Genomic DNA, 23,870 nt, shown 5'->3' with positions numbered 1-23,870 from the left:
TTGATGTTATATTGATCAGAGTCGTAATAAAAGCTTAATCTTCCTCAGGTGGAGGTTTTATCTTCATCAACCTGACCAATTCATCACCATCAACATCTCTTATAAAGGTGAGAGTTTTACTTTAAACCACTAAACCATGATTGGCCATTTTAGGCTTCACCTTTGACCTCAATCATCAGTTTAGCTCTTTAACAAACACAACTGTTACACTGTGATGTTTACAATAGAAGTGAATGAGACAGTCCATAAATGTATTTCAGAAGTAACTTACAGCTACAAAATGTAAACATTATACGTCTTTAAATGAATGTCTAGTAAAATTTTACTTAAATTCAGTAACAACTTAATTACAACTTACTTATTATGTAAAGTTATATCAATGTAAGTTGTGTACAACTTTGGATATAACTTTACACACATGATGATATTGATTTTATCACACAAAAGTAATATTACCTATAATTTTAAACATTTGGGAAATTTTAATGTTTCCCACTGGAATAATGATTTTCGCTTACACAGATTCTTCTTATTAACATTGACGATTAACATGTAAAATATATTTTTGTAAATTATTAAGTGATTATTTAGTGGTCTGTGGCAGCTGTGAGATGTGTTTATATTGACCAAGTCAGATATGATGATGAAGAGGTGAATTCCTGTAGTGTACACTAGATGACTCTCTAGTCAACAGTATAGATTGAATATTGAGGGGTCAGTGATCTAAACGGCATACAATGTTTTGTTTACTGTATTGTCAGGTGTTATTTACATCTTATGCAGCTGCTATCATGCTACTGTAAGAATACAGTTATGTTAATGCATGTTCATGTTTTTGCTCAAGTTTTTGCTAATGATCCAGTCAAAGTCATTTAATATTTAACTGATTTAAAAGTGTTTCTGTGCCTTAGTAGATTTAACCAAGTTAAAATGAGTAAACTGTATTAAAAATTTTAAATTCTTGTAATTCTAACATACTAACTCTAATTCTAACTTAACAATTTTGTGTTGAAACTACATGAATGATTTTATTGAACATGACTAACTAGGTAGTGGACTTGTAGTTTCCAGCATGCTTTGCATGGGACTGCATTTGGAGGGTAAAATTTGAATTTAATCTCTATTTTATGTGTTTTTACCTAAAAATAAAGACTTGTTGGTGTTTAATGTTCATTTATCGTCGAGATTTGGAACAGTTTCTGTTTCTTCTTTGAGTTTTGTAGTTACCATTGTTCAGAAGACTGGTGCTTGTGCATAAACTGCATACTGAAGCATGTTTCGCTTTAAAGCTGCCCAAAACAAAACTGGGCGGGTGCGTTGATTGAGTAATCGTTTCGTGCCATCATCTCACTAAATAAAAAACAACCACAAACCATATATAACAAACCGGACCCGACTGCCAATTTAAAATATAAAGCCGGAACTATACTACGATTTAAGTATTTCTTACAGTCGTATGCAAAAGTTTAGGAACCCTTGACAAATCCATGATTTTCAATTATAAATATTTAAGTGTTTGTATCAGCAATTTCATTTTGATCTATCAAATAACTGAAGGACACATTAATATTTCAGTAGTAAAATGACGTTTATTGGATGAACAATAAAATGTGCTATATGCATCAAAACGAAATTAGATAGGTGCATAAATTGGGCACCTTTGTCAATTTGGTTGATTTGAATACCTGTAACTACTTAGCACTGATTAATTGGAACACACAACTGGTTTGGTGAGCTCATTAAACCTTTAACTTCGTAAACAGGTGCATCCAATCATGAGAAAAGGTATTTAAGGTGGCCAATTCTCTTTGACTCTCCTCTGAAGAGTGGCAACATGGATGCCTCAAAACAACTCTCAAATGACCTGAAAACAAAGATTGTTCAACATTATGGTTTAGGGGAAGGCTACAAAAAGATATAAGCTATCAGTGTCCACTGTGAGGAACATAGTGAGAAAATGGAAGACGGTTTGATTTAAAGCAATCTTTTATTTGTTAAAAATTAGCATAGGTGAATTCAAATGCTTTGTGTACATCAAAAAAGTCACACAGTATTTACAGAAACACACTGTTCATGCCTCTCACATGCACACACATATACACATTAACCACAAACAGTTAAATAAAAACGCACATTTCACGTCCACCAGTATAACAAAACCACATTTCTTTCCACATCAGGCATCACTTGAACCTGAATGAAGCTGTTAAAGTGTCAGATGCATTCAGTTAGAAAAATAAAAAATAGACATGGTTTGAAATCAAATACTTAAGTTGTTTCTGATAATGCATTATTTAAAACGTGGTGAAATATTGTTGATGTATGCTTGCATTATAGCTGTTGTTAGCGTGTATTATGCTTGAGAATTCAATGGAGAAGCAACAAATCTTGAAGTGAGAGAGAACACAGACATTTTAAATGTAATAAGCGCTTTATGTAAAGTTATAACCGAAAGTGAAGATGATTAAACAGCTGAATGTTGATCTGAGAATCACAGAGAGTTTGTTTATCGTCTCTTGACTCATGTATACACCACATCATCCTCTACTGCAGATCCCTGTACACATAAACACAAAACATAAAAACACACACATTAATAACAATCAAATCAATTTATCAAATAAAAAAACTACTAACCCTTGATACAGTGTTAGACTTGGTGAGACTGTTTCAAGTTCACTTATGTATTGCTGTTTTTATGTTGCTCAAATTGCTTCTATTGTTACCTCATTTGTAAGTCGCTTTGTATGAATGTAAATGTAAATATTTTTTATCTACGTTCAGAGTAAGAGTGTTCTGTATGCATTAAATAGGACTAAAGACAATGTGTTAGGTTGTAAACACATGTAATTAACCAGCTCCTCCCGTGTAGTTCTGGGCTGATTTCTCACCTTTCTTAGAATCATTGAGACCCTATGATGTAAGATCTTGCATGGAGCCCCAGTCTGAGGGAGATTGACAGTCATAGCTTCTTCCATTTTCTAATGATTGCTCCAACAGTGGACCTTTTTTCACCAAGCTGCTTAGGAATTTCCCCGTAGCCCTTTCCAGCCTTGTGGAGGTATACAATTTTGTCTCTAGTGTCTTTGGACAGCTCTTTGGTCTTGTCCATGTTAGTAGGTGGATTCTAACTGATTGTATGGGGTGGACAGGTGTCTTTATGCAGCTTACGACCTCAAACAGGTGCACCTAAATTAGGATAATAAATGGAGTTTTGGGCATTTTGAGGGTCTTTGAGGGTCAGAATTCTAGCTGATAGACAGGTGTTCAAATACTTATTTGCAGCTGTATCATACAAATAAATAGTTAAAAAAAAATCATACATTGTGATTTCTGGATTTTTTTTTAGATTATGCTTCTCACAGTGGACATGTACCTACGATGACAATTTCAGACCCCTCCATGATTTCTAAGTGGGAGAACTTGCAAAATAGCAGGTTGTTCAAATACTTATTTTCCTCATTGTAGCACCCCTCAGTTTTTAGCGATAGTAGTATTATGGGTGAATAAAATGTTTTTATGAATTAGTATGCAAACTCCTCGTTGTTTTGTTTTTTTGTAATTTGCTGAAAATACCTGATTATACTGAGCTGATTTGATTCTGTTACAATCGGATTTTGCCAGATGAGTTTTGCCTGTTAAATGGTCAAACACCTTGGCCCTCTTTGCCTGAGACCCAATACCCCAAAAATTCCATGTTAGGAGAAACAATGTGGACATGCAATTCTTTAATGGGAGTAACTTCTGTCTAATTAAATGGAATGTGCAGGTGAGCATGAATGTGTGAAATGTTAGCAGTGTTTCCCATATATAGGCTCTACTTTGGCGGTGCGCCCAGATAAATTGTGACCCGCCCAGGAAAAAAAATCACTTTACGAATTTCCGTATTTTCTGAACTCGACTGGATGACCCCTGTTTTGTTGAGAGAGAGAGAGAGAGAGAGAGAGAGAGAGGTGGGGGTCGGGTGACAGTGAAGATGATGCATGCGTCATAAGCTCATCAAACAGCGAGGCAAACTGGATCAACTGCAGTACATACTGAGCAGCCAGGGAACTACACAGCGAACAAAATGGTCCCATATGCTTATGTGCATATGTTTTATAGCATTTAAGTTGGCTTCATTTTGCGTGCAAGCACGTTGTGTCTCTTCCGTTGAGTGTGCGTTCACGTGCTCTCTGTTTCTCAATGAATTGGGTGCGACGCGAAGCAACCTCAGTGTCACATTGTATTAATCCTTTCATGTTTCTGAACTTGAGCAGAGTTTTACCATTAGAGGTCTTTCTTCACTGAAGACGCGGGACCCGTACGGTTCCGGGTTTATATTTTAAATGGTCAGTCGGGTCCGGGTCGGTCCTAGTTTATTACTTCGGGTCCCAAGTCTGATTAATATTGTGTGTAAAACCCGAGTCGATCGGAGAACAGCCGTGAGCGCTACCACGCTAAAGTTCGAGTGTTGTTATCCGGTTTCTATGGCGATAACAACTGGCTCTTGTCATGACCACGCGCTGCATTTTCTTTATCCCATTTTTTTTATAATCTTACTATTAATAGACCATATCTTTACTAAAATCTTAACAGAGATTGTTGCAAAAAGCAGTGCTAATATCAAGCCCATTGCACTGAACGAGCAAAGCTCAAGCTGACTCAGGATATAAAAAACGCAAAGCTGTAATGTAAAGCGTGTCAACGGGACAGCAAGTAGACTTTTAAATCTGAAATTATAAGTTGATTAAGCTTTTTTATTGGCAAAAGAGAAATAGAAAGCAGCAGCAGTAAAAGTGCCTATCTAATAGAAATTATTACCATTATAACATCAGTCACATTTATAATCTATAGACCTGCACTGTCTATTTATAGGCTACAGTATACATAGTACTGTAAATATTGAGTTTGATAAAAGGGGTCTTCAAATTGCTTCATATATAAGGGGCAAAAACAGTAAGTGTTTTCGTGGTGCTTTGACAAACAGTGTCAGCTTTGTTTATGGCAAAGAAAGTTTGGGGTGGTTAGATTAATGAACTATAATGTGAAATTAATATTAATGTTTAATAAATCAAAGTAATAATGTTGTGTCACACATTATTAGTTCTTTGTCACATGTATAGTGGACCATTTTGTCGGTGGATAATGATTGCCCTTTTCACCAGCTACCACCACAAGTAAATTTCAGATCTGTGGGATCTGCCATATATATGCCATAGCCATTGTGCTACAGTACACAACTTGCTGGAACAACTAGAGCGTAAGAACATATATGCAAGGCTTCTCTTTGTTGATTTTAGTTTAGCATTTAATACAATCCTGCCAAACAAACTATTTAACAATTTACATGAACTTGGACTTGGTACCACATTATGCAACTGTATACTGGATTTTCTAACAAACCGTACACAATATGTTAGAGTGAGCAAGCACACATCCTCCATCCTGACCATTAACACCGGGGCCCCCCAGGGTTGTGTGCTGAGCCCACTACACTTTTCACACACGACTACAGCTCTTCCTCCCCATCCAACTATGTAATAAGTAAAAAGAAGAGCAGAGAAGGTCTTACAGAGAGCATGAGAGTCAAGTGAGCTGACTCTCACCTCTCATATACCCACAAACCATAAACAGCTACTAATAGTCTAACACAAGCACATCTCTCATGTCCACCAACATAACAAAACCACATTTCTTTCCACATCAGGTTTAACGTCAACTCAGAAATGAAGCTCTTAAAGTGTCACAAGCATACAGTGACTAAAATAAAAAATAGACATGCCTTGTGTTTTAAAACCACTATGACTCATATCTACACTCTTAGTAATTAATTTATATTTAGATCACAGTGTTTCTGATAATGTTTTACACATAAACACACAACATATGAAAACAATTTTTAATAACAAGTCAATAATAATCAGATCAATTCATTAAATCATCACTAATCTATATTCAGAAACTGTTGTGTATGCATTAAATAAGACTAAAGACAAAGTTAAAAACACTAGTAACAAGTAACTGGTTGTTAGCATGTACTCTGTGTGATCAATCCCAGGCTTAGTTAAAGAACCCGCTGAAGTGGATTGGAATGTGCAGCATTATTTAATGGGTTGACATCAGTTTAACTGAAACAGGAAGTCATAACGGAAGACCCTTGGCAATTAATATAGATTGTAGACATCTTTATACTGTAATATTATAGTATATGCATTTAATAAGACTAACTGAACAAAGATTAGTAGAGAGAGACACTGAATCATCTTTGTTCTCTGAATCATCTCTACTTGTATCCACATCAGGGTTTCCCACAGAAAATTTGTTAGTTAAGGTGGTGTTGTCTGTCCGGGGGGCGTGACATCAAAGGTGCACATCATGATGAAAATTAAAATCTTTTATTTAATCCGTAGAAACATTAATCTTTATTGAAAATGGGTCATATTTGTATTCGAAATGTAACATAATTTTAGAAAACAATAGAATTTTGTGCCTATTTGACCGAAAAAAGACAGAACGTGACATTAGGGCTCATTTGTATGAAAAACTACAACTCCCACAATGCACAGCTCGGCAAGCCCCCACCACTAATCCAGAACATCGCTTGCTCAGCTGTATGCTATTGTGTACATACATGCCATGTTAGTATAACAAAGAAAATAGAAACACTCACTTTCGTCCGTTTATCCCTGCAGGCTTTGGCTGTTGCTTTAAGTTTAGGATTCTAAAATATGTATCCAGGACACCGCATATAAGGTACAAACCTTGGGTGGTTGGTTCACCACACAAACAAATTGTGTCGTAGGAGCAGGCTTCACTCAGTTTCTTATTTATTTTTGAGAGTGCTTGGCCAAACATGTAAATAATGCCAAAGAAGAAAATGCTGCACCCTGCACACAAACGCGTCCACCGCACAATACGTTTACTGTGCACGTGAGCCGAAACGCGACTGTGAAACAACACGCCAATTCACCACACAAACGTCCATATCCTGATCTGATGCATAAATTTCGTACAGAAGGCACACAGCGAGAGTACAGGCACTACTAGTCTGTCCAAGCTCATGCCTGTCCATGCTTCATTATGCAACCGAGGCTGCTTCATCCTCCTCCGGCTTCTCTGCTTTCTGTTCCTCCATCTGCCTCAGCTCTTCGCTGTATTGTGCCTCATAAAGGTAACATAGAAATACCCGATTCTCTCAACAGCTCTTCGAAATCCCCTTCTGCCATTTCAACCTCAAAACTACCTTCCGCCATTGTTATTCAAACTTTCTTCACAGAGCAAGAGCCTGTTAGCTTAGCTTCTAAAGAGCGCTCAACAATTATATCTAATCAACAGGCACGTCCCTTACGAAAGTTAACCATGGTTTTATTGTGGTAAAAGTGTGGTAGTGTAGGTTAATTTTCGAAAGCTAGCAGGTTGATCAAACAACAAAATCACCAGCTAACTTACTTAAAATTTGTAAGAACTATAGACTAATACAATAACAGGCTTAAATAAACCCAAAACATAAGTCCACTTACAGTTCGCATGAACATGTGTTTTTTTCAACTGGCTATCCTCCAGACATGACAGACCACTTTTTTTATCTAATTTCGGCTGTGTGGCACGCGTGCCGAAATTTTATCAACTGGCTAGTTATCCTCCAGACATTGACGGTCCGGACCACGTCTTTATCTCATATTAGCCGTGTGGCGCGCATGCCACACAGCCGAAATGGTTGCTAGCAGCTTGTTTTGGGACCAGTACAATACGTTACAACAAGTAAAACATATTTATTGTACGCGCTTGTATGTGTGCACATGTGTGATAAAATACATCTGTCATATTTCAGGTAATCCTATAAACATTAATAAATGATCTCACCGGTTTATTTGCTGCTCTTTTATAGAATGTTGGATCTGTATATGTGATTTCCTCTTCTCTGGTTTGAACTGTTTTAGGAACAATAATAATTATGTCATTATTTGTTAAAATACTGTAGTTATTACCATACAGCTGTATTAGTACTAGTTGATATTTACCCTGTTGCTGTGTGTTTCTGTGTTTCCTGTAGATCAAGAAGATCAGAACTGACACTTTAATCATCAGACATCCATCAAAAACACAACGCAGCAGAATGAAGGTGAGAGCTGTAATGAATAACAACAAAAATTACTGTTACTGAATCTGATCTTAGATTAGTGAATATCATAATGTAACTAAACCTGTCGGTTTGAACTTTAGATCAGCTCAGTAAGTAAGTATTATTAATCACACCTGTTGTATCTGAACACGTCTGACAGAGATGAGTGATGTTAAGATGTTGAGTTTGGTTTGTGATGGGATTGTTGAGTACACATCTGTATGTGTTTGTATCCTGATATTCAACCTCCAGAGGTAGAGAGAGTCTGATGTTGAGATCAGACACACTGATGATGGACAATAAACTGTTTCCTTTGTACCAGGACAGACTCACATCTCTCATATTCAACACTGAACACAATAATAAACAGTTTGAGATTGATGAAGAGTTTTGAGGACAGTAACTAGAGATGAGAGGAATGGGCAGACGAGCTGAAAAACACAAGAGAACAGAAACAAAAATCATATCAATGTAAAGCAAGAGACACTATTGAGGTAAATTGTTATAGTTAATTTGCAAAAGGCTCAAATATATAATAGAGAAGACAAACCATAAATCTTTACTCACCGTAGACAGTAACATTGAATGTGTGTGAGGTCTCCTGTCTGCCGCTGATGATTATTTTATAAACTCCATTGTGTTGAGATGTGATGTTTGTGATGGTGAGATCTCCAGTCTGATTATTCACCTGCATTTTTCTCTGAATCTCCCATCAAAAACATCATCATATATTGAGATCTTATTGGTGTCTTTATTGATTTTAGCTATGAGAGTCCCATGAATTTCAAACCTCCACAGTATCATATAAGCGCTCTGTATTTCAGTAATATCAGTGTGTAGAGTAACAGAATCTCCCTCCATCACTGACACTGACTTCACTTCATCACCTGCACACACACCAAAGTTCATCAAAGTTTTGGAGTAAAGTTTATTTGGTATTTTTAATCTTAAACAAAAGCACAAAGACAAACTTGGAAAGAGATTTAGAAATGTGAGCTTTGGAAGAAAGATTTCTTAAAATGTACGTTACAATTATGCATTTGGCAGACGCTTCTATCCATTAAAGAGCGCTTTATCAATGTGTGTTCTCTGAAAATAAATCCCACGACCGTTTGTGCTGTTAATGCTTTGATCTAACAGTTGAGCTACAGGGACATTTTAAATATAGAAAATTACAAAAACGCTTCAACAGCATGAAAAAATAGGAGATGTCTGAATTTAAACTTCCACATTATTTATTTATATTTTTCCATATTTTAGTATAATAATAGTACTGTAATTATTTACATTAAGGCATTAAGAAAATGCTTTAATTCGAAGTGAGTTACAAAAGCCAGAAAAAAACTGAATAGTAAACACTCTGGAATAACATAAATGTAACATAACATACTGTAAACTACAGGACAGGGTAACTATTGTTAAATAAAACTATTTAAAGAACATCCTGGAAAAATAATCTCTGAATGAATAAAACAGCCTTAAGGCTTTGGTTTGGTAAATATTCATTTATGTATTTAAACAAAAGATTCATAAATTTTTCAGTGTCCTAAACTTTACTGACAGAATTAAAGTTCATTTGACTTTCACACAAACAACAACAGATCTTAATAGAGTAAAAACCTTTAATCTTCAAATATAAAGAAATGAAGCTTTTCATTTTAACTATAAATCTATAAACAATTAACCTATTATTCAGTTGTCCGACTGGAAAAGTTAAATTTCAAACAATGTTACTTCACGTTATGTGCCGTTAACGACAGAGCAGAATGCGCAGCGCAAACACTGAGCGGAATATTGAACAGAGAGCGCAGCGCGCCGACACACACGTTTCCATGTTACTGTTATTGTTACTAAACAAGCTGCGCGCGCATTAAACATGATCGACGACAACGGAGGGGCGGGAGTCGCGGGACGGCATGGAGTGAAGTGGAGAGTGATGTTTCTTCAGGCTCCGGCGTGAATATAAATGACTTCACTGTGTGTCAAAAAAGCCGGTTTAAGTCCATTTTTGTTCTCTTCTAACGATTGGTAAAAACACATAATGGGCTTAAAATCTTGTTTAAGAATCTGTTTTATAATCTTCCAGCGCGTCTATATGTGTGTGCACTGCGCGACAGCTGATTTGAATCTGACAGAGTTCGTCACTGTACATTAAAAATCCCAAACAAACATTACAGCATAAATGCTAGGATTAAGATTGATTTGATATATAACAGATAATCTAGACAATCATTGAAATGTGGGAAAAATGAAGAGAAAGGCACAAGGCCGTAGCCAGGATTTTTCAAATACCGAGGACATTTTTTTTATTATGTACATTTTTTCCATATTACAGAATAATAATAAACATGTCCAAACTACGACATAGCACAAATGTAACTGTGTCTGTGAGAATTTTGTTGGTGACTAAAAGCATCCAAAATAAATCAATGGTTACATTTCATCATCTGAAGTGCAAGTCACCCTTTGCCTAGAAACTGCAAAACTGTGTCATTTTTTCAAGAAGCTTCTTAAATTTTCAATTTAGGATGAATTTTTAAGAGTATAGAAGGAGTTTATATATAATAAGGGCTCTTAGTGGCTGCTTTTTCTTCAATATTCAGCGTAAGTCATCTATTTCAAAAAATATATTTTTTGGTTTCTAATAACAAAAATTAATCTGTTTGGCACAGCTATATTTTGTCTACAAAAGTAATTTCAAGCATTTAACCATAAGCCTTCAGATTTAATGATTTTAAGACCATAGTTAACATTTTAGTTAAGTGACCTTAAACTTTTGAGCAGTAGTGTAGGTTTTAATCTCATTGCATCCCATATTGTAGGCTATTTGCTGCATAACCTTTAACTTTCTCATCTTCCCTTCTTCTCTGCTCATCTTTTGCTGGCTTTCCAAATGATAGTTAAGTTTGTTACAGCTTTTTCATTTTCATTTGCTTTATTAGATTAGAATTACAGACGTGGAGAGACTCTTTCTTACGTTGCATGTTACACAAACATTCTTGCCTTTCTTGCATACTATTCTTGTATAGAAGCAGTGCTTATTATACTTTGTGTTTGCGACCGCTACCTTTGAGCTTGTTGTACTTGCCATCGCTCTGTCGTTGCGGGTGTGAGGGACTCGGGCAGACTGCACGTGAGGACCGGGATGTCTGTTAGTGTCTAGCAGCAGCAGAACCCACTGCTCGTTGAGTGTAGAGAATGATACTCTCGTGTCAGTCTCCAACCACGACAGAAAAGATTGCTAGATTTGTCCTTTTTCGCTTTTTTAAGTTGCTAAATCTCGCGACAAAGTCATCAACAAGTTGGCAACACGACACTGCTCGGACTGTGCATGTATATAGCTAATCCTACTTCTGGTTGGCTAACGATGGAAATTCAGCCAATCATCATTGATTATTTGGTTGTCCCACCCCCTCTAACATACACAGCCCAATCAGTTCTATGTTTCCCACCCCTCAACACACGCAAGAGAAAAACATTGCCTCTCTAATGATGAGAGTTTAATCGCTTCAGTGAGATTAATTATACTAATGCGCAGCATTTTAATGTCAGTAACGCTGTAAGGAAACGACGTTTATATATAACGCCGTTATTTCCATCACTGCACGTGATGATCCGTAGATGCAAGGATTGTCTCGTCGGCTATTTTCACATCAAAATGAAACGAAACTTCAAGAAAAAACTACCGAGGACATGACCTCGGTGTCCTCAATGGTAGCTACGGCCATGGAAAGGCAGCAGATATAGCATCATTTTTCAGAAAGAGTAGCAAGAAGCAGCCAAATGAATCTTAGTAAAATACATTTCATCACATGATTTTCTGGTCTCTATAGTTTTTTCAACAATAGGAGTTATAAATCCTGGTTTAAAAGTAAATTCCAAAAGTTTTATTTGATTAAATAGTTTAAAAAAACATGGTTGAATTATGACTATAAATTAACCTCAATTCATTTTAATTAAAATTCAAGTATTGTAGCAATTGTATGTTATACATTATACATTATTCTGATTAACACACCTATAATACTTAAAAGTATTTTAAGGTTGGATGATAGAGATTTTATGTGCCACCCCAGAGTTACTGCTGGCCCCTGCCTGGCCACCCATGAAAAATCCCTGGCTCCGCCACTGATTAGCAAAACACAAAAAATACATTATATTATAAATCTTTCCCCGGACAAGTGACTTTTGTGCATGGACAAGTGAAACACAAATTTACTTGTCCGAAGGACAAGTTGCTCAAAAAGTTAATGTCAAGCCCTGTATTATTAATATACAAAATACCTGATGAATATTTAGATTATGTGAGATCACAGACATCCAAACTAGATTTTATGATTTTTATATGAGAATTAAATCAAATGCATCTTTAGTCTAAAATCAAAATTAAACATCATAACTTTGTACTAACAGCTGTAATAAACCACATTTATAACTTACCAAGCAGAGAAGTGAAGCAGAAAGTGAGAAAAGCAAACACGAGAAACATTTTCTTCAACAGTTCAGATGTCTGAAATAACAACACAACAACAATCTGAGAGTGTTGTGATCTCCAGTAAAGTTGTATAGAGATTAACACAACATCAGTTTGTGTGCTGTGACTAAAAGCCGGTGGTCTACGAAATTTCCCGGTAGATTTTTTGGTCTCACTCCGCCCCTGCTGTCAGGACCTTGTCAGGAAAGTAACAAACAAAACGGCTTATATATTACTGCCTTTCTGAACTGGTATTTTATGTCAGAATAATTAATATTTTGTTGTTATAGCTTATATAATAGCTGTTGACAAAGCGCTGTTTATCTACTGTATGCATTTACACATGCATTAACTGTATCAAACTGTGATAGCTTGCGGAGAAAATAATTAATTAATTAATTTCCACAGATCTTTATTTAGATGTTTTAGAGAAATAATGTTTATCTTGTAAATGTTAATATAACTTAGGGTAAATCTTGTTTAAAATTAGCTACATGTGGTGGCACTTGGTGAGTGAACAGCAATATGAAAGTGATTTTGCAAGGCTAATGATGAGCATAAGTAACAGAGAACGTATTTAATTCAGCGTTTTTGTTTCCCACACGCATTCATTCATGGCTGTTTCATTCATGTAAATCTACGTCGTTATTGGGACAGAATTTGATGGATCAGTCTAACTTATGTGACTTCGGGAGTTCTTAGACTAGCTGCAAACAGTGCATATCAAGCGAATATAACACATTTCATCTGTACATTAATAGCTGGGAAGTTAAATAAAATTGATTAATTAAGGCAAATTAAGTATACTCAAAGTTTTCTTAAGGAAGTCGTGTCATTCTGCCGTCATATTTGCTGTGCACATTGTTGTAGTTTTTGTTGTTGTGTCCTCTTCTCGGATGCTGTAATGAAATGGCAGTCCAGCATGCACAATGGCTGTGTTTATTGGTCAATCCTTTTTTACAAAACCGATACCGATAATGGGAAAATGCTCAAATATCTGAGAAAATTTTGGAAAACAGATATATCGGCGAATCTCTAGTCCAGAATATGGCCCACTGCAGTAGCGCTATTGCCCACAGTTTGGGAAGAATTTAAAAAACATAAATCATAAACATGTCTTTAAATATGAGTCTTAAAGTAATACCTCACAGTTATCACTTTGATTGAATCTTTTATTTATTAGTCTTGATGGGTTCAGTACTTTATTTAGGTCTAAGGTCTGTTAAGGATGAATCTACTAGAGCGGGCAGTGCTGGCAACATGCTCTGTGAAACTAACCTGATCAGGTGTATTTGTGTGTCATCCACATAGCAGTGGTAAGAAAAGCCATGTTTCTGAATGACAGAGAACCCAATGATGTCATGTATATAGAAAAGAGCAGTGGTCCGTGCACTGAGCCTTGAGGTACCCCAGTACTGAGACATTGGGGTTCTGAGACGTCACCCTTCCAGGATACTCTAAATGACCTACCTGAGAGGGAAGACCTGAACCACAGTTGCGCTGTACCAAAGACAACCATAGCCTTCAGGGTCAACAAGAGGATGTGGAGATTGACAGTGTCAAAAGTGGCAGATAGATCCAGTAGGATCAGTACAAATGATTTGGAGGCCGCCCTTGCCTGCCTTAGGGCTTCAATGACTGAGATCAGTGCAGTTTCAGGAGAGTGACCACTCTTGAAACCAGACTGGTTGCTGTTCAGGAGGTGATTTTGTGTGCAGAAGGAGGAGAGCTGGTCAAAAATACACCTTCAAGTGTCTTGACAATAAAGGGAAGGAGAGATATGGGTCTGTAGTTCTCTAACATTGCAGGATTAAGTGTGGGCTTTTTAGTAGCAGGGTTATCAGTGGGGAATGTACCAGTGGAAAGTGATAATGTAATAATGTGCATGAGAGCAGCAATAATCAATGGGGAAATGGCCTGAAGGAGATGGGTTGGTATGGAATCTAACAGGCAGGTAGTTGGGTTGTTAGAAGCAAAGATCTTTGAAACATTCGATGCAGATAAGGGAGAAAAAGAGGGAAGCGAACATGTATCAAGAGTTTGAACATGTGCAAGAGGGGGCGGCGCAGAGAACTTCACAAAAAAATCCAAATCGTCATTGGGGCGGGTGCACAAAGAAGATCAGAGAAGGTCTTACAGAGAGCACGAGAGTCAAGTGAGCTGACTCTCACCTCTCACATACACATAAACAGCTACTAATAGTCTACCACAAGCACATCTCTCATGTCCACCAACAGAACAAAACCACATTTCTTTCTACATCAGGGTTAACGTCAACTCAGAAGTGAAGCTCTTAAAGTGTCACATGCATACAGTGACAAAAATAAAAAAGTCATGCTTTGTGTTTTAAAACCACTATGACTCTTAGGTCATATCTACACTCTTAGTAATTAATTTAAATTTAGATCACAGTGTTTCTGATAATGTTTTACAGTTTAATCTTTCTTTAAAATGCTGTCTATCAATGTTATTTAATTGTCCTATAGTTGCATTTTTGGATGTTAACATGAGGTTTAACCTTGTGAATGTGATGGAGGAGTAACAGATCTTTAAGTGAGAGAGAAGACAGACGTCTCAAATGTAATAATCCCTTTATGTAATATTATACAAAACTCTGTTCATGAGAAACTTTTTAAACTCACAAACACTGAGACACTGAAGTTCTAACAGAAACTGAAGATGATCATAGATCTGAAAGTTGATCTGAGAATCACAGAGAGTTTGTTTATCATCTATTTACTCTTGCATACACCACCTCATTCTCAGATCCCTGTACACAAAACACACAACATAAAAACACAAACAATTAATAACAAGTCATTAATAATCAGATCAATTTAATGAAATCATCACTAATCTATATTCAGAAACTGTTGTGTATGCATTAAATAAGACTAAAGACAAAGTTAAAACACTAGTAACAAGTAACTGGTTGCTAGCATGTACTCGGTGTGATCAATCCCAGGCTTAGTTGAAGGCTCACTGAAGTGCTTTGGAATGTGCAGCATAATTTAAGGGGGTGACATCAGTTTAACTGACACAGGAAGTCATAGCGGAACTATGAAGAAGGGTTTGCTTGATAAGAGGTTTATGCAGCTAGCCACTAGGGGTTGATAAAAAAACCAGCAGCTTCACTTTTCAAGATGTATGAGGCACACCCTAAAGACATACTGTAACAAAATGTAAAGGGTGGGACGCTTTAGCATCTAAATTCAGCAAAGTGTAGAGTGATATCGTAACAATTCTAGACTTTTTTGACACACATGCCAAACTGTAGGTTTTGAATGCTTATATCTTCTGTATGAGATTTTTTTTGTCCGTGTTTTGGACCATACCAGTTTATAAATATTTTTAAGCCTAACGTATTTAGTAGTATACTAAAAGGAAAAAGTTTAATTTTAATTCCATGGAGGCTTAGTTAAGTGGGTTTGTTTCTCACTATATTTTTATACACACTAACACATTTAAAGCAAATATCTATCAACTTTGTCTCAAATTGGGTTCCATAAGGCATCAGTTTGCCATGTGATAGTTTAACAGTGTCTTTTCCAGTGTACAAAATCTAAATTACTAAAACATAAACCGTTTTCTTTAAAGCAATTTATGGTGGCTTTAACTCATTTGTCCGTTCATTTTTCTTTTGGCAAAACCTTAAACAATTAAAGGTAATAAGACACTGTTTGCTCATGCTTTTTCAAACCTTCAAACACAAACTCACACACTAAGACATTTCACACTGCACTACACTTGTGTTGCAAACCAGTTGTACACAATATAAACAATCTCAGTGTGTGCAGAAGGTATAGATATCTTGTTATACCAAGAGTGCATGAAAACAGAGGAGGAAGAGTATGAGGAAGATGTGCTGGATGAATGAATTTATACTGTATAAGTGAATGTTTTGTTATCTTAAAGGTATAGAGGAAGTTTTTCTTTTTCCGGTTGGATCATCAAGACACTTGGTCATCCCAGTTGTCAATCATTCTGGTGATAAGTTGACGTAAGGCCGTCGTACATGCTCATCCCTAGGTTCGTCCATAGACTCTAAAAAAGATGGACGTAGTGTCCGTGACGTCACCCATAGGTTTCTGAAGATCGTTTTTGAAGCTTAAAGTAGGCGGTGTTTTCCGTCGCCATCTTGCGCGCGCGCATCACTCGCGGATATCCAAACATGGGTAAAGAGGCGTGATGTGGGTGAAGCTGAGGTGACTGGTTGCTGAAACCACTTCCACCTAGGTTGACTTCAGTGACAGCAGTGGTTGTTCAACCATCACTCAAGTGGCCACACCTTTAATTATGCAGAACTTTAAGACTTAATGTAATTTATTAATGAGTTACAAAAAAATTCACCCCCCTCACAGTTGTCATGAAGGGCAAAATTAGCTATATAGACTAAAAACACTTTTTGTACCAGTCTGTAAGCATATTTTTTCTACTGTAAAGTTGGCTATTTAACATGGAGGTCTATGGGAATTGACTCCCTTTTGGAGTCAGCCTCTAGCTGCCAGTCGATGAATTGCTGTTTAAATCACTTCCGTATTGGTTTCATCAGAAACCCCATTCACACAGACCTTTGGTCCCAGAAAATACCCGTAAAATTGCCAGACAAGCGTCTGTGTGAACAAGAAGCCGAAAGAATGCCGTAATAGGCGTGTCGTAGTGAGGACGCGCGTTTCATCACAACAAAAGTTATGGTTCAGCTCCTTAAAACGAGAGATAACATGCATATAAACAGTCACCACGAGAAATGTTGCAAACTAGATTGAAGGAATTATGAGGTTATGAGGAAATGATAAATGAGATGCATAAACATGACGCACGTGCCGTAGTAAGGACACGCGTATCATGGCAACATGAAGTTGGTTCAACTCTTTAAAATGACGGATTTACAACATTCACGACGAGAAATGTCAGCAAACTAGACTGAAGCAGATATCAGGTAAGTTAGCTCGTCACTTACTGCGTTGAAACGGAGATAATTCAGCAGCATAAAGAATATCGCGTCACGTGCTCATTTGAGCTATAATAAACGATAATACCCACGCGTCATCCCAACAAGATATATCGTTCAGCTCCTCAAAATGCGGGTTTTAAATGCATATAAACAATCACGATGAGAAATGTCTGAAAACTGTAATAAAGCAGAGATCAGGGACCTTGTCAAATATCCACTCTGAACCGGAGATCATTCACCTCCTTTATAGTCTTATCATAAACAAAAATGCACGCGAGTGGTTTCTGGAGAGAGAAATAATAAATAATATGCAAACTTCAGACGCTGCGTAGAAGAGAGGGCGGGACTTTCAACAGGTCACGTGTCTTTACGGGACCATCAGATGCCCGGTAATCATGGCAGTGTGAATGAACAAAAAATCTAAGGATCCCGGAAAAAACCCGGATGCCTTTACTGTGTATTTTACGGAATGTCTGTGTGAAAAGGGCTAGAGAGATCGGAAGGTTGCCCCTCGGGTCCCTAGTAAACATGCCGACAGCAACTTGTAAACAGAGCGAAGAGAAGAACTAGGCTTGTGCATGCTCTCTCTTTTGTGCACACGTTTAATAGGCGTTTCCTCTCTGGAGCAAGTTGAGTGTTGTGCATGTGCATTTTTTTTTTCCACTATACCTTTAAGACATTGTGCTAAAAATGTATTTTATAATGGCAATTAATATAGATTGTAGACATCTTTATACTGTAATATTATAGCATATGAATTAGGGGTGTAAATTGGCGCCTTCATGGCGATTCAATCCGATACAGATTTCTTAGGTCAACGATTCGATCCGATTCGATTCGATCCGATTCAATTCTAGATATTTTTTAGGGCTGTCAAAAGATTAAAAATTTTTTATACATACATTTTTCTATATGCAAATGTATGTTTACAACAGCCTGTTTACATTTTCAACAGAACCATCAGCCATAGTTTTATATTTAATTTTCCTTTAGAAGACCTTGTTCTTTCTCCATTTCTGTTTGCTGCTGCATCATTTGTGACCTGTGCTTGCAAATTGAGTTGGGATGAGCAAATTTTCTTAAATTAGTTAACATTTAACAAACATTTAACATTAAAAAACTTCAAAACAATGCATGATTTGTTGGAATCTGACAAAACATGACAGAACACCTGTTCACGCAAAGCAAAAACAATATCACTATGTGTTAAATTTATGTTTTTTTGTATTGTTTAAATCTGACATTTAGACAGACCACTTTCAGATGTAGACTAATGCAAGGGTTTAATATAGCCTAATGTTACACAACAGATACTTTTCCTCAACAGTTAACCAAACATTCACTTCAGATATAACATATTATATGTCATACCTGTGTGAATTCTTGTCAAAACAGATATTTTTTAAACTGTAATTTTAAATGTCTATATCAGGGTCACGCACTCGCGCGTTTGTGTGCATGCGCGTCAGACGACAGCGTCTGGAAGATTGCTTTTGAGTCACTCTTAATAACTCTTTTAACATCAATCAGGTCCAAAACTTTATCTCTTTTAATAATTATTTTATCAGACTGTGAAACGTAAACAACGCGTGTGAAGCGGTGTAACATAGAAGATAACAATGAGGTTAGTGAGCGCCACGAGCAGCTTAATAATTGGTTGTACGCATATGTCTGAGTGAATGCTGAAAATAGACAGGCGAGCAGACAGGCGGCAAAATAAACACATTAATAATCGATCCTCTTGCGGACGCATCGATGCATCGAATCGGCGCCTGTATAATCGATGCAACGATACGAATCGATTAATCTTTACACCCCTAATATGAATTTAATAAGACTGAACAAAGATTAGTAAGACACTGAATTCTTTGTTCTTTAAATCATCTCTACTTGTATCCACATGTGTTTTGTTTTGTGTTTAGTTTTTGTGTTTTTCTTTTTCCTCTTTTAGATTTGTCTGATTTGTTTCAGCTACGTTCATCGTGTTGTCATGATTATCTTTGTGTCTTGTATGTATAAATGGTTGCTAGCAGCTTGTTTTGGGACCCAGTACAAAACTATACACAACTATACAACAAGTAAAACATATTTATTGTATGCGCTTGTGTGATGAAATAAATCTGTCAGATTTCAGATAATCCTATAAACAGTAATAAATGATCTCACCGGTTTATTTGCTGCTCTTTTAGAGAATATTGGATCCGCATAAGTGATTTCCTCTTCTCTGGTTTGAACTGTTTCATGAACAATAATAATTATGTCATTATTTGTTATAATACTGTAGTTATTACCATACAGCTGTATTAGTACTAGTTTATATTTACCCAGTTGCAATGTGTTTCTGAGTTTCCAGATCCAGAAGGTCAGAACTGACGCTACAATCATCAGAGATCCAACAACAGCACAACAGATCACAATTAAGGTGAGAGCTGTAATAAATAATTACAAACATTACTGTAAATGAATCTGATCTAAGATCAGTGAATATCAGCATGAAGTTAAAACAACTTGGTTTTGCAAGTCAATTCAACCTACAATTTTAACTTTTGGCTTAAAAATGTTGACATAACTTATAAATTCAAGTTAAAATTGTACAGTAAATTAAGTTACAGTAACATACAAATGTGTGTTGATTTGACAAAAATGCTGCAAATTTTTACAGTGTACTGTAACTAAATCTGATCACAGATTAGTGAATATCATAATGTAACTAAACCTGTCAGTCTGACCTTTAGATCAGCTCAGTAAATAAGAACTATTAATCACACCTGTTGTATCTAAATACGGCTGACAGAGTTGAGTGATGTTAAGATGTTGAGTTTTGTTTGTGATGGGATTGTTGAGTACACATCTGTATGTGTTGTTATCCTGATATTCAACCTCCAGAGGTAGAGAGAGACTGATGTTGAGATCAGACACACTGATGCTGGACAATAAACTGTTTCCTTTGTACCAGGACAGACTCACATCTCTCATATTCAACACTGAACACAATAATAAACAATTTGAGACTAATGAAGAGTTTTGTGTACAGTCTCTGCTGATATCAGGCAGAGGTGGGTAGTAACGGATTACATTTACTTCATTACATTTACATGAGTCAATTTTTTTGGTAACTAGTACTTTCAGAGTAAATTTAAGAATGGGTACTTTTTTACTCTTACTCGAGTACATTTCTAGTGAAAAAACGGTACATTTACTTCGCTACATTCAGTGACGTACTACGCTACTACTGTCAAATGGTAATAATTAATAAATATATATATTTAAAAAAAGTTTATATGGCTTGTTTGGAAGTTTCGCAAGAGCTTGGCGACACTGCGAGCGTTGCAAAAGGTGGCTACGCACACACCTCATCAAACCCTTTAGCGCGCGTAGATGAAAGGAGGTGGTGGACGCAGAGGAAGGCATGTGCGAGCTATCGGAGGCAGATCATGCATAGCCTCAAGTTCGCTCTATGTTTTCACTCCAAGAAGTCAAAAAGAATAGTTTCATAATGCGATGCATGCTTTGTGCACCAAAACGAACTGACATCTCAGCGTACACAGGAATTCAATCTCCAACCTGAAACAACACCTAGCGGAAAGTGTCAGTGATGATTTGAACATTATTATTGGTATTATTGGTAACTATGGGCACATTTACCTTATTGTAATACTATATCACACACTGTCCGAGTGTTTTTGTCATATGTGCAAGCAAAGACAAATCCTGTAAAACCTTAAAAACAACACACATTCACTTCTGCACATTTCCGTATCCATTCCTCACAAACTAAATAAACTGAACAGCATAATGTGACATTTTGCATTAATACATAAATACACCACAATACACCTCACTAAAGTGTAGAAAATCCATAGAAATAAAAATGGTAGTGTATTTTATTTAAATCCTTCCTAAAGAATGTATATACTTATAAAAATAAAGAATAAAGTATGGTTATAAAGGAATATTTATTATATATTATAATAAATGTAAAGTTGATTTGCAAAAAACAGATAAGTTCCATATGAAATTCTAAAATTAGCCTTTTTACAAAGCTCCTGTTTATGTTCAGTAATTGCACTTTAAAGGCAATGAAAATAACCTATTCATATAAAAACATAACAAACAGACACACTTTAAACACACGTTCTTTTTTGTTTACTGTTAGCTTGTTTAAAGGCAGATGCTTTTGTGTTGTGAATGTGGAAATAAAGACACAGTTAACCGTCGGAAAAACATCTGTGTGTGTTTGAGATTTTTCTCAAATGACACGTTATGTGATGTTAATGTACCCATTGCAGGACTGAGATAGGCTGCTTTATTTTAACCTAGGTTTTATGTATATAAGCAGAACATTGAGACTTTCAAGGAGAGGTTTGTGAAAGCCCTTCAAGTAGTCTAAAATTCATTGTTTTTACGCTTCTTCTCAGATCGGACGTAACGAGTAACTAACTACTTGAGTAGTTTTTTCATACTTTTTTACTCTTATTTTAAATTTTTGTATAAGTACTTGTACATTTACTTGAGTACAGATTTTGGGTTATCTACCAACCTCTGATATCAGGAACGGGCGGACGCGCTGAAAAACACAAGAGAACAAAAACAAAAATCTAAATCATATCAATGTAAAGCAAGAGACACTATTGAGAGTAATAGTTATAGTTAATTTGCCAAATGCTCAAAATATATAATAGAGAAGGTAAACCATAAATCTTAATTCACCGTAGACAGTAACTTTGAATGTGTGTGAGGTCGTCTGTCTGCTGCTGATGGTCAGTTGATAAAGTCCAGTGTGTTGAGTTGTGATGTTTGTGATGGTGAGATCTCCAGTCTGATTATTCACCTGCAGTCTGTCTCTGAATCTCCCATCAAGAACATCATCATATATTGAGGTCTTATTGGTGTCTTTATTGATTTTAGCTATGAGAGTCCCATCAGTTTCAAACCTCCACAGTATCTGATGAGCACTCAGTATTTCAGTATCAGTGTGTAGAGTAAGAGAATCTCCCTCCATCACAGACACTGACTTCACTTCATCACCAAACACACCTGCAGATACACCAAAGTTCATCAAAGTTTTGGAGTAAAGTTTATTTGGTCTTTTTAATCTTTAACAAAAGCAGAAAGATAAACTTGTAAAGAGATTTAGAAATGTGAGCTTTGGAAGAACGATTCATTTACCGTAAATATAAAAAAATGATTTAAAGATTTACAGAACAGCACAGAAAAAGATCTCTGAATGAATAAAATAGATATTCAAATATTTTAATATTAAGTCTTTGGTTTAGTAAATATTCATTTATGTATTTGTACAAAAGATTCATTAAATTTCTATTTAGATTCTGATGAGTCCTGAACTTTACTGACAAAATTAAAGTTAATTTGACTTTCACACAAACAACAACAAATCTTAATAGAGGAAAAACCTTTTATCTTTAAATATGACGCTTTTCATTTTAACTATAAATCCATAAACAATTAACTACCTACCTATAAAAACTACCTGATGAATATTTAGATTATGTGAGACATCCAAACTAGATTTCATGATAATATCTTAATTTTTATATGAGAATTAAATCAAATGCCTCTTTAGTCTAAAACTAAAATAAAACATCATAATTCCGTACTAACATCTGTAATAAAACATTAAAAACACATTTTTAACTTACCAACCAGAGAAGTGAAGCACAAAGAGAGAGAAAAAAACATGAGAAACATTTTCTTCAACAGTTCAGATGTCTGAAATAACAACACAACATCAATCTGACAGTGTTGTGATGTAAAGTCAGGAAGAGAAAACACTGTTAATAATGTGTATGATGATAAACCAGTTTAAAGAAATTTAGTTGAATATGAAACTCCCATCCGATGAAATTAACCACAAGCCTCTTAAACCCCACCCTCAAAAATGTTATAGTATCTGTCCTAAAAACACAAGACAAATTTGTTTATTTATATACCATATTATATACATGCTAATTTAAAACGCTTCAAGAGAAAAAAGGGAGAAAGAAAATCAATTAAATCTTAAATCTGATATCATATTGTTGAGATGATATAGTTAAACTGATTTATGTAATGCTTTGATATGACTACATATTAATACATACTGTAAACTCTCAAACCTAATATTGTAGGGATGAGACCATGTTACCTACAGAGACATTTCAAACCCATTGACATTCAAACAGATCCTTATATTGAAAACCAGCCCTGCTTTAAACCTGGAAGTCAACACGCATGCTCAGACACAGCACACAAACTGAAGTTGTGTTAATCTCTATACAACTTTACTGGAGATCACACCACTGTCAGATCGGTGTAGTTTTGTTATTTCAGACATCTGA

General features: G+C 35.9%; 1 protein-coding gene and 1 pseudogene across 1 annotated transcript; both read right to left on the bottom strand.

Annotated features, from left to right (window-relative positions):
• Positions 1 to 2,016: 2,016 nt before the first annotated feature.
• LOC135721204 (uncharacterized) lies at positions 2,017 to 10,184 on the bottom strand (annotated as a pseudogene).
• Positions 10,185 to 12,868: 2,684 nt separating this feature from the next.
• Positions 12,869 to 23,506, bottom strand: LOC135721207 (uncharacterized). The gene is made up of 6 exons (XM_065243410.1): positions 23,193 to 23,506; positions 22,243 to 22,569; positions 22,073 to 22,099; positions 19,857 to 19,961; positions 19,699 to 19,766; positions 12,869 to 15,348 (listed from the first exon to the last, which is right to left on the bottom strand). Exons 1-6 carry the CDS (start codon positions 23,239 to 23,241, stop codon positions 15,307 to 15,309), a joined length of 618 nt encoding a protein of 205 aa, XP_065099482.1. The 5' UTR covers positions 23,242 to 23,506; the 3' UTR covers positions 12,869 to 15,306.
• Between the last annotated feature and the right edge of the window lie 364 nt (positions 23,507 to 23,870).

This window comes from Paramisgurnus dabryanus, chromosome 24 (assembly GCF_030506205.2).
Source record: "Paramisgurnus dabryanus chromosome 24, PD_genome_1.1, whole genome shotgun sequence".
In the NCBI taxonomy this organism is placed as follows: domain Eukaryota; kingdom Metazoa; phylum Chordata; class Actinopteri; order Cypriniformes; family Cobitidae; genus Paramisgurnus; species Paramisgurnus dabryanus.
The sequence above is the reverse complement of the archived record's forward strand: the minus strand, read 5'-3'. Positions and strand labels throughout refer to the sequence as shown.

What these genes read in the sequence shown, in the direction of transcription:
- LOC135721207 (XM_065243410.1), bottom strand. Translation starts at nt 23,241, where the DNA reads ATGTTTCTCATGTTTTTTTCTCTCTCTTTGTGCTTCACTTCTCTGGTT. An exon ending in GTGCTTCACTTCTCTGGTTG is followed by an intron (nt 22,570 to 23,192) that starts GTAAGTTAAAAA and finishes GTGTATCTGCAG; the next exon opens with GTGTGTTTGGTGATGAAGTG. An exon ending in ATTCAAAGTTACTGTCTACG is followed by an intron (nt 22,100 to 22,242) that starts GTGAATTAAGAT and finishes TGTGTTTTTCAG; the next exon opens with CGCGTCCGCCCGTTCCTGAT.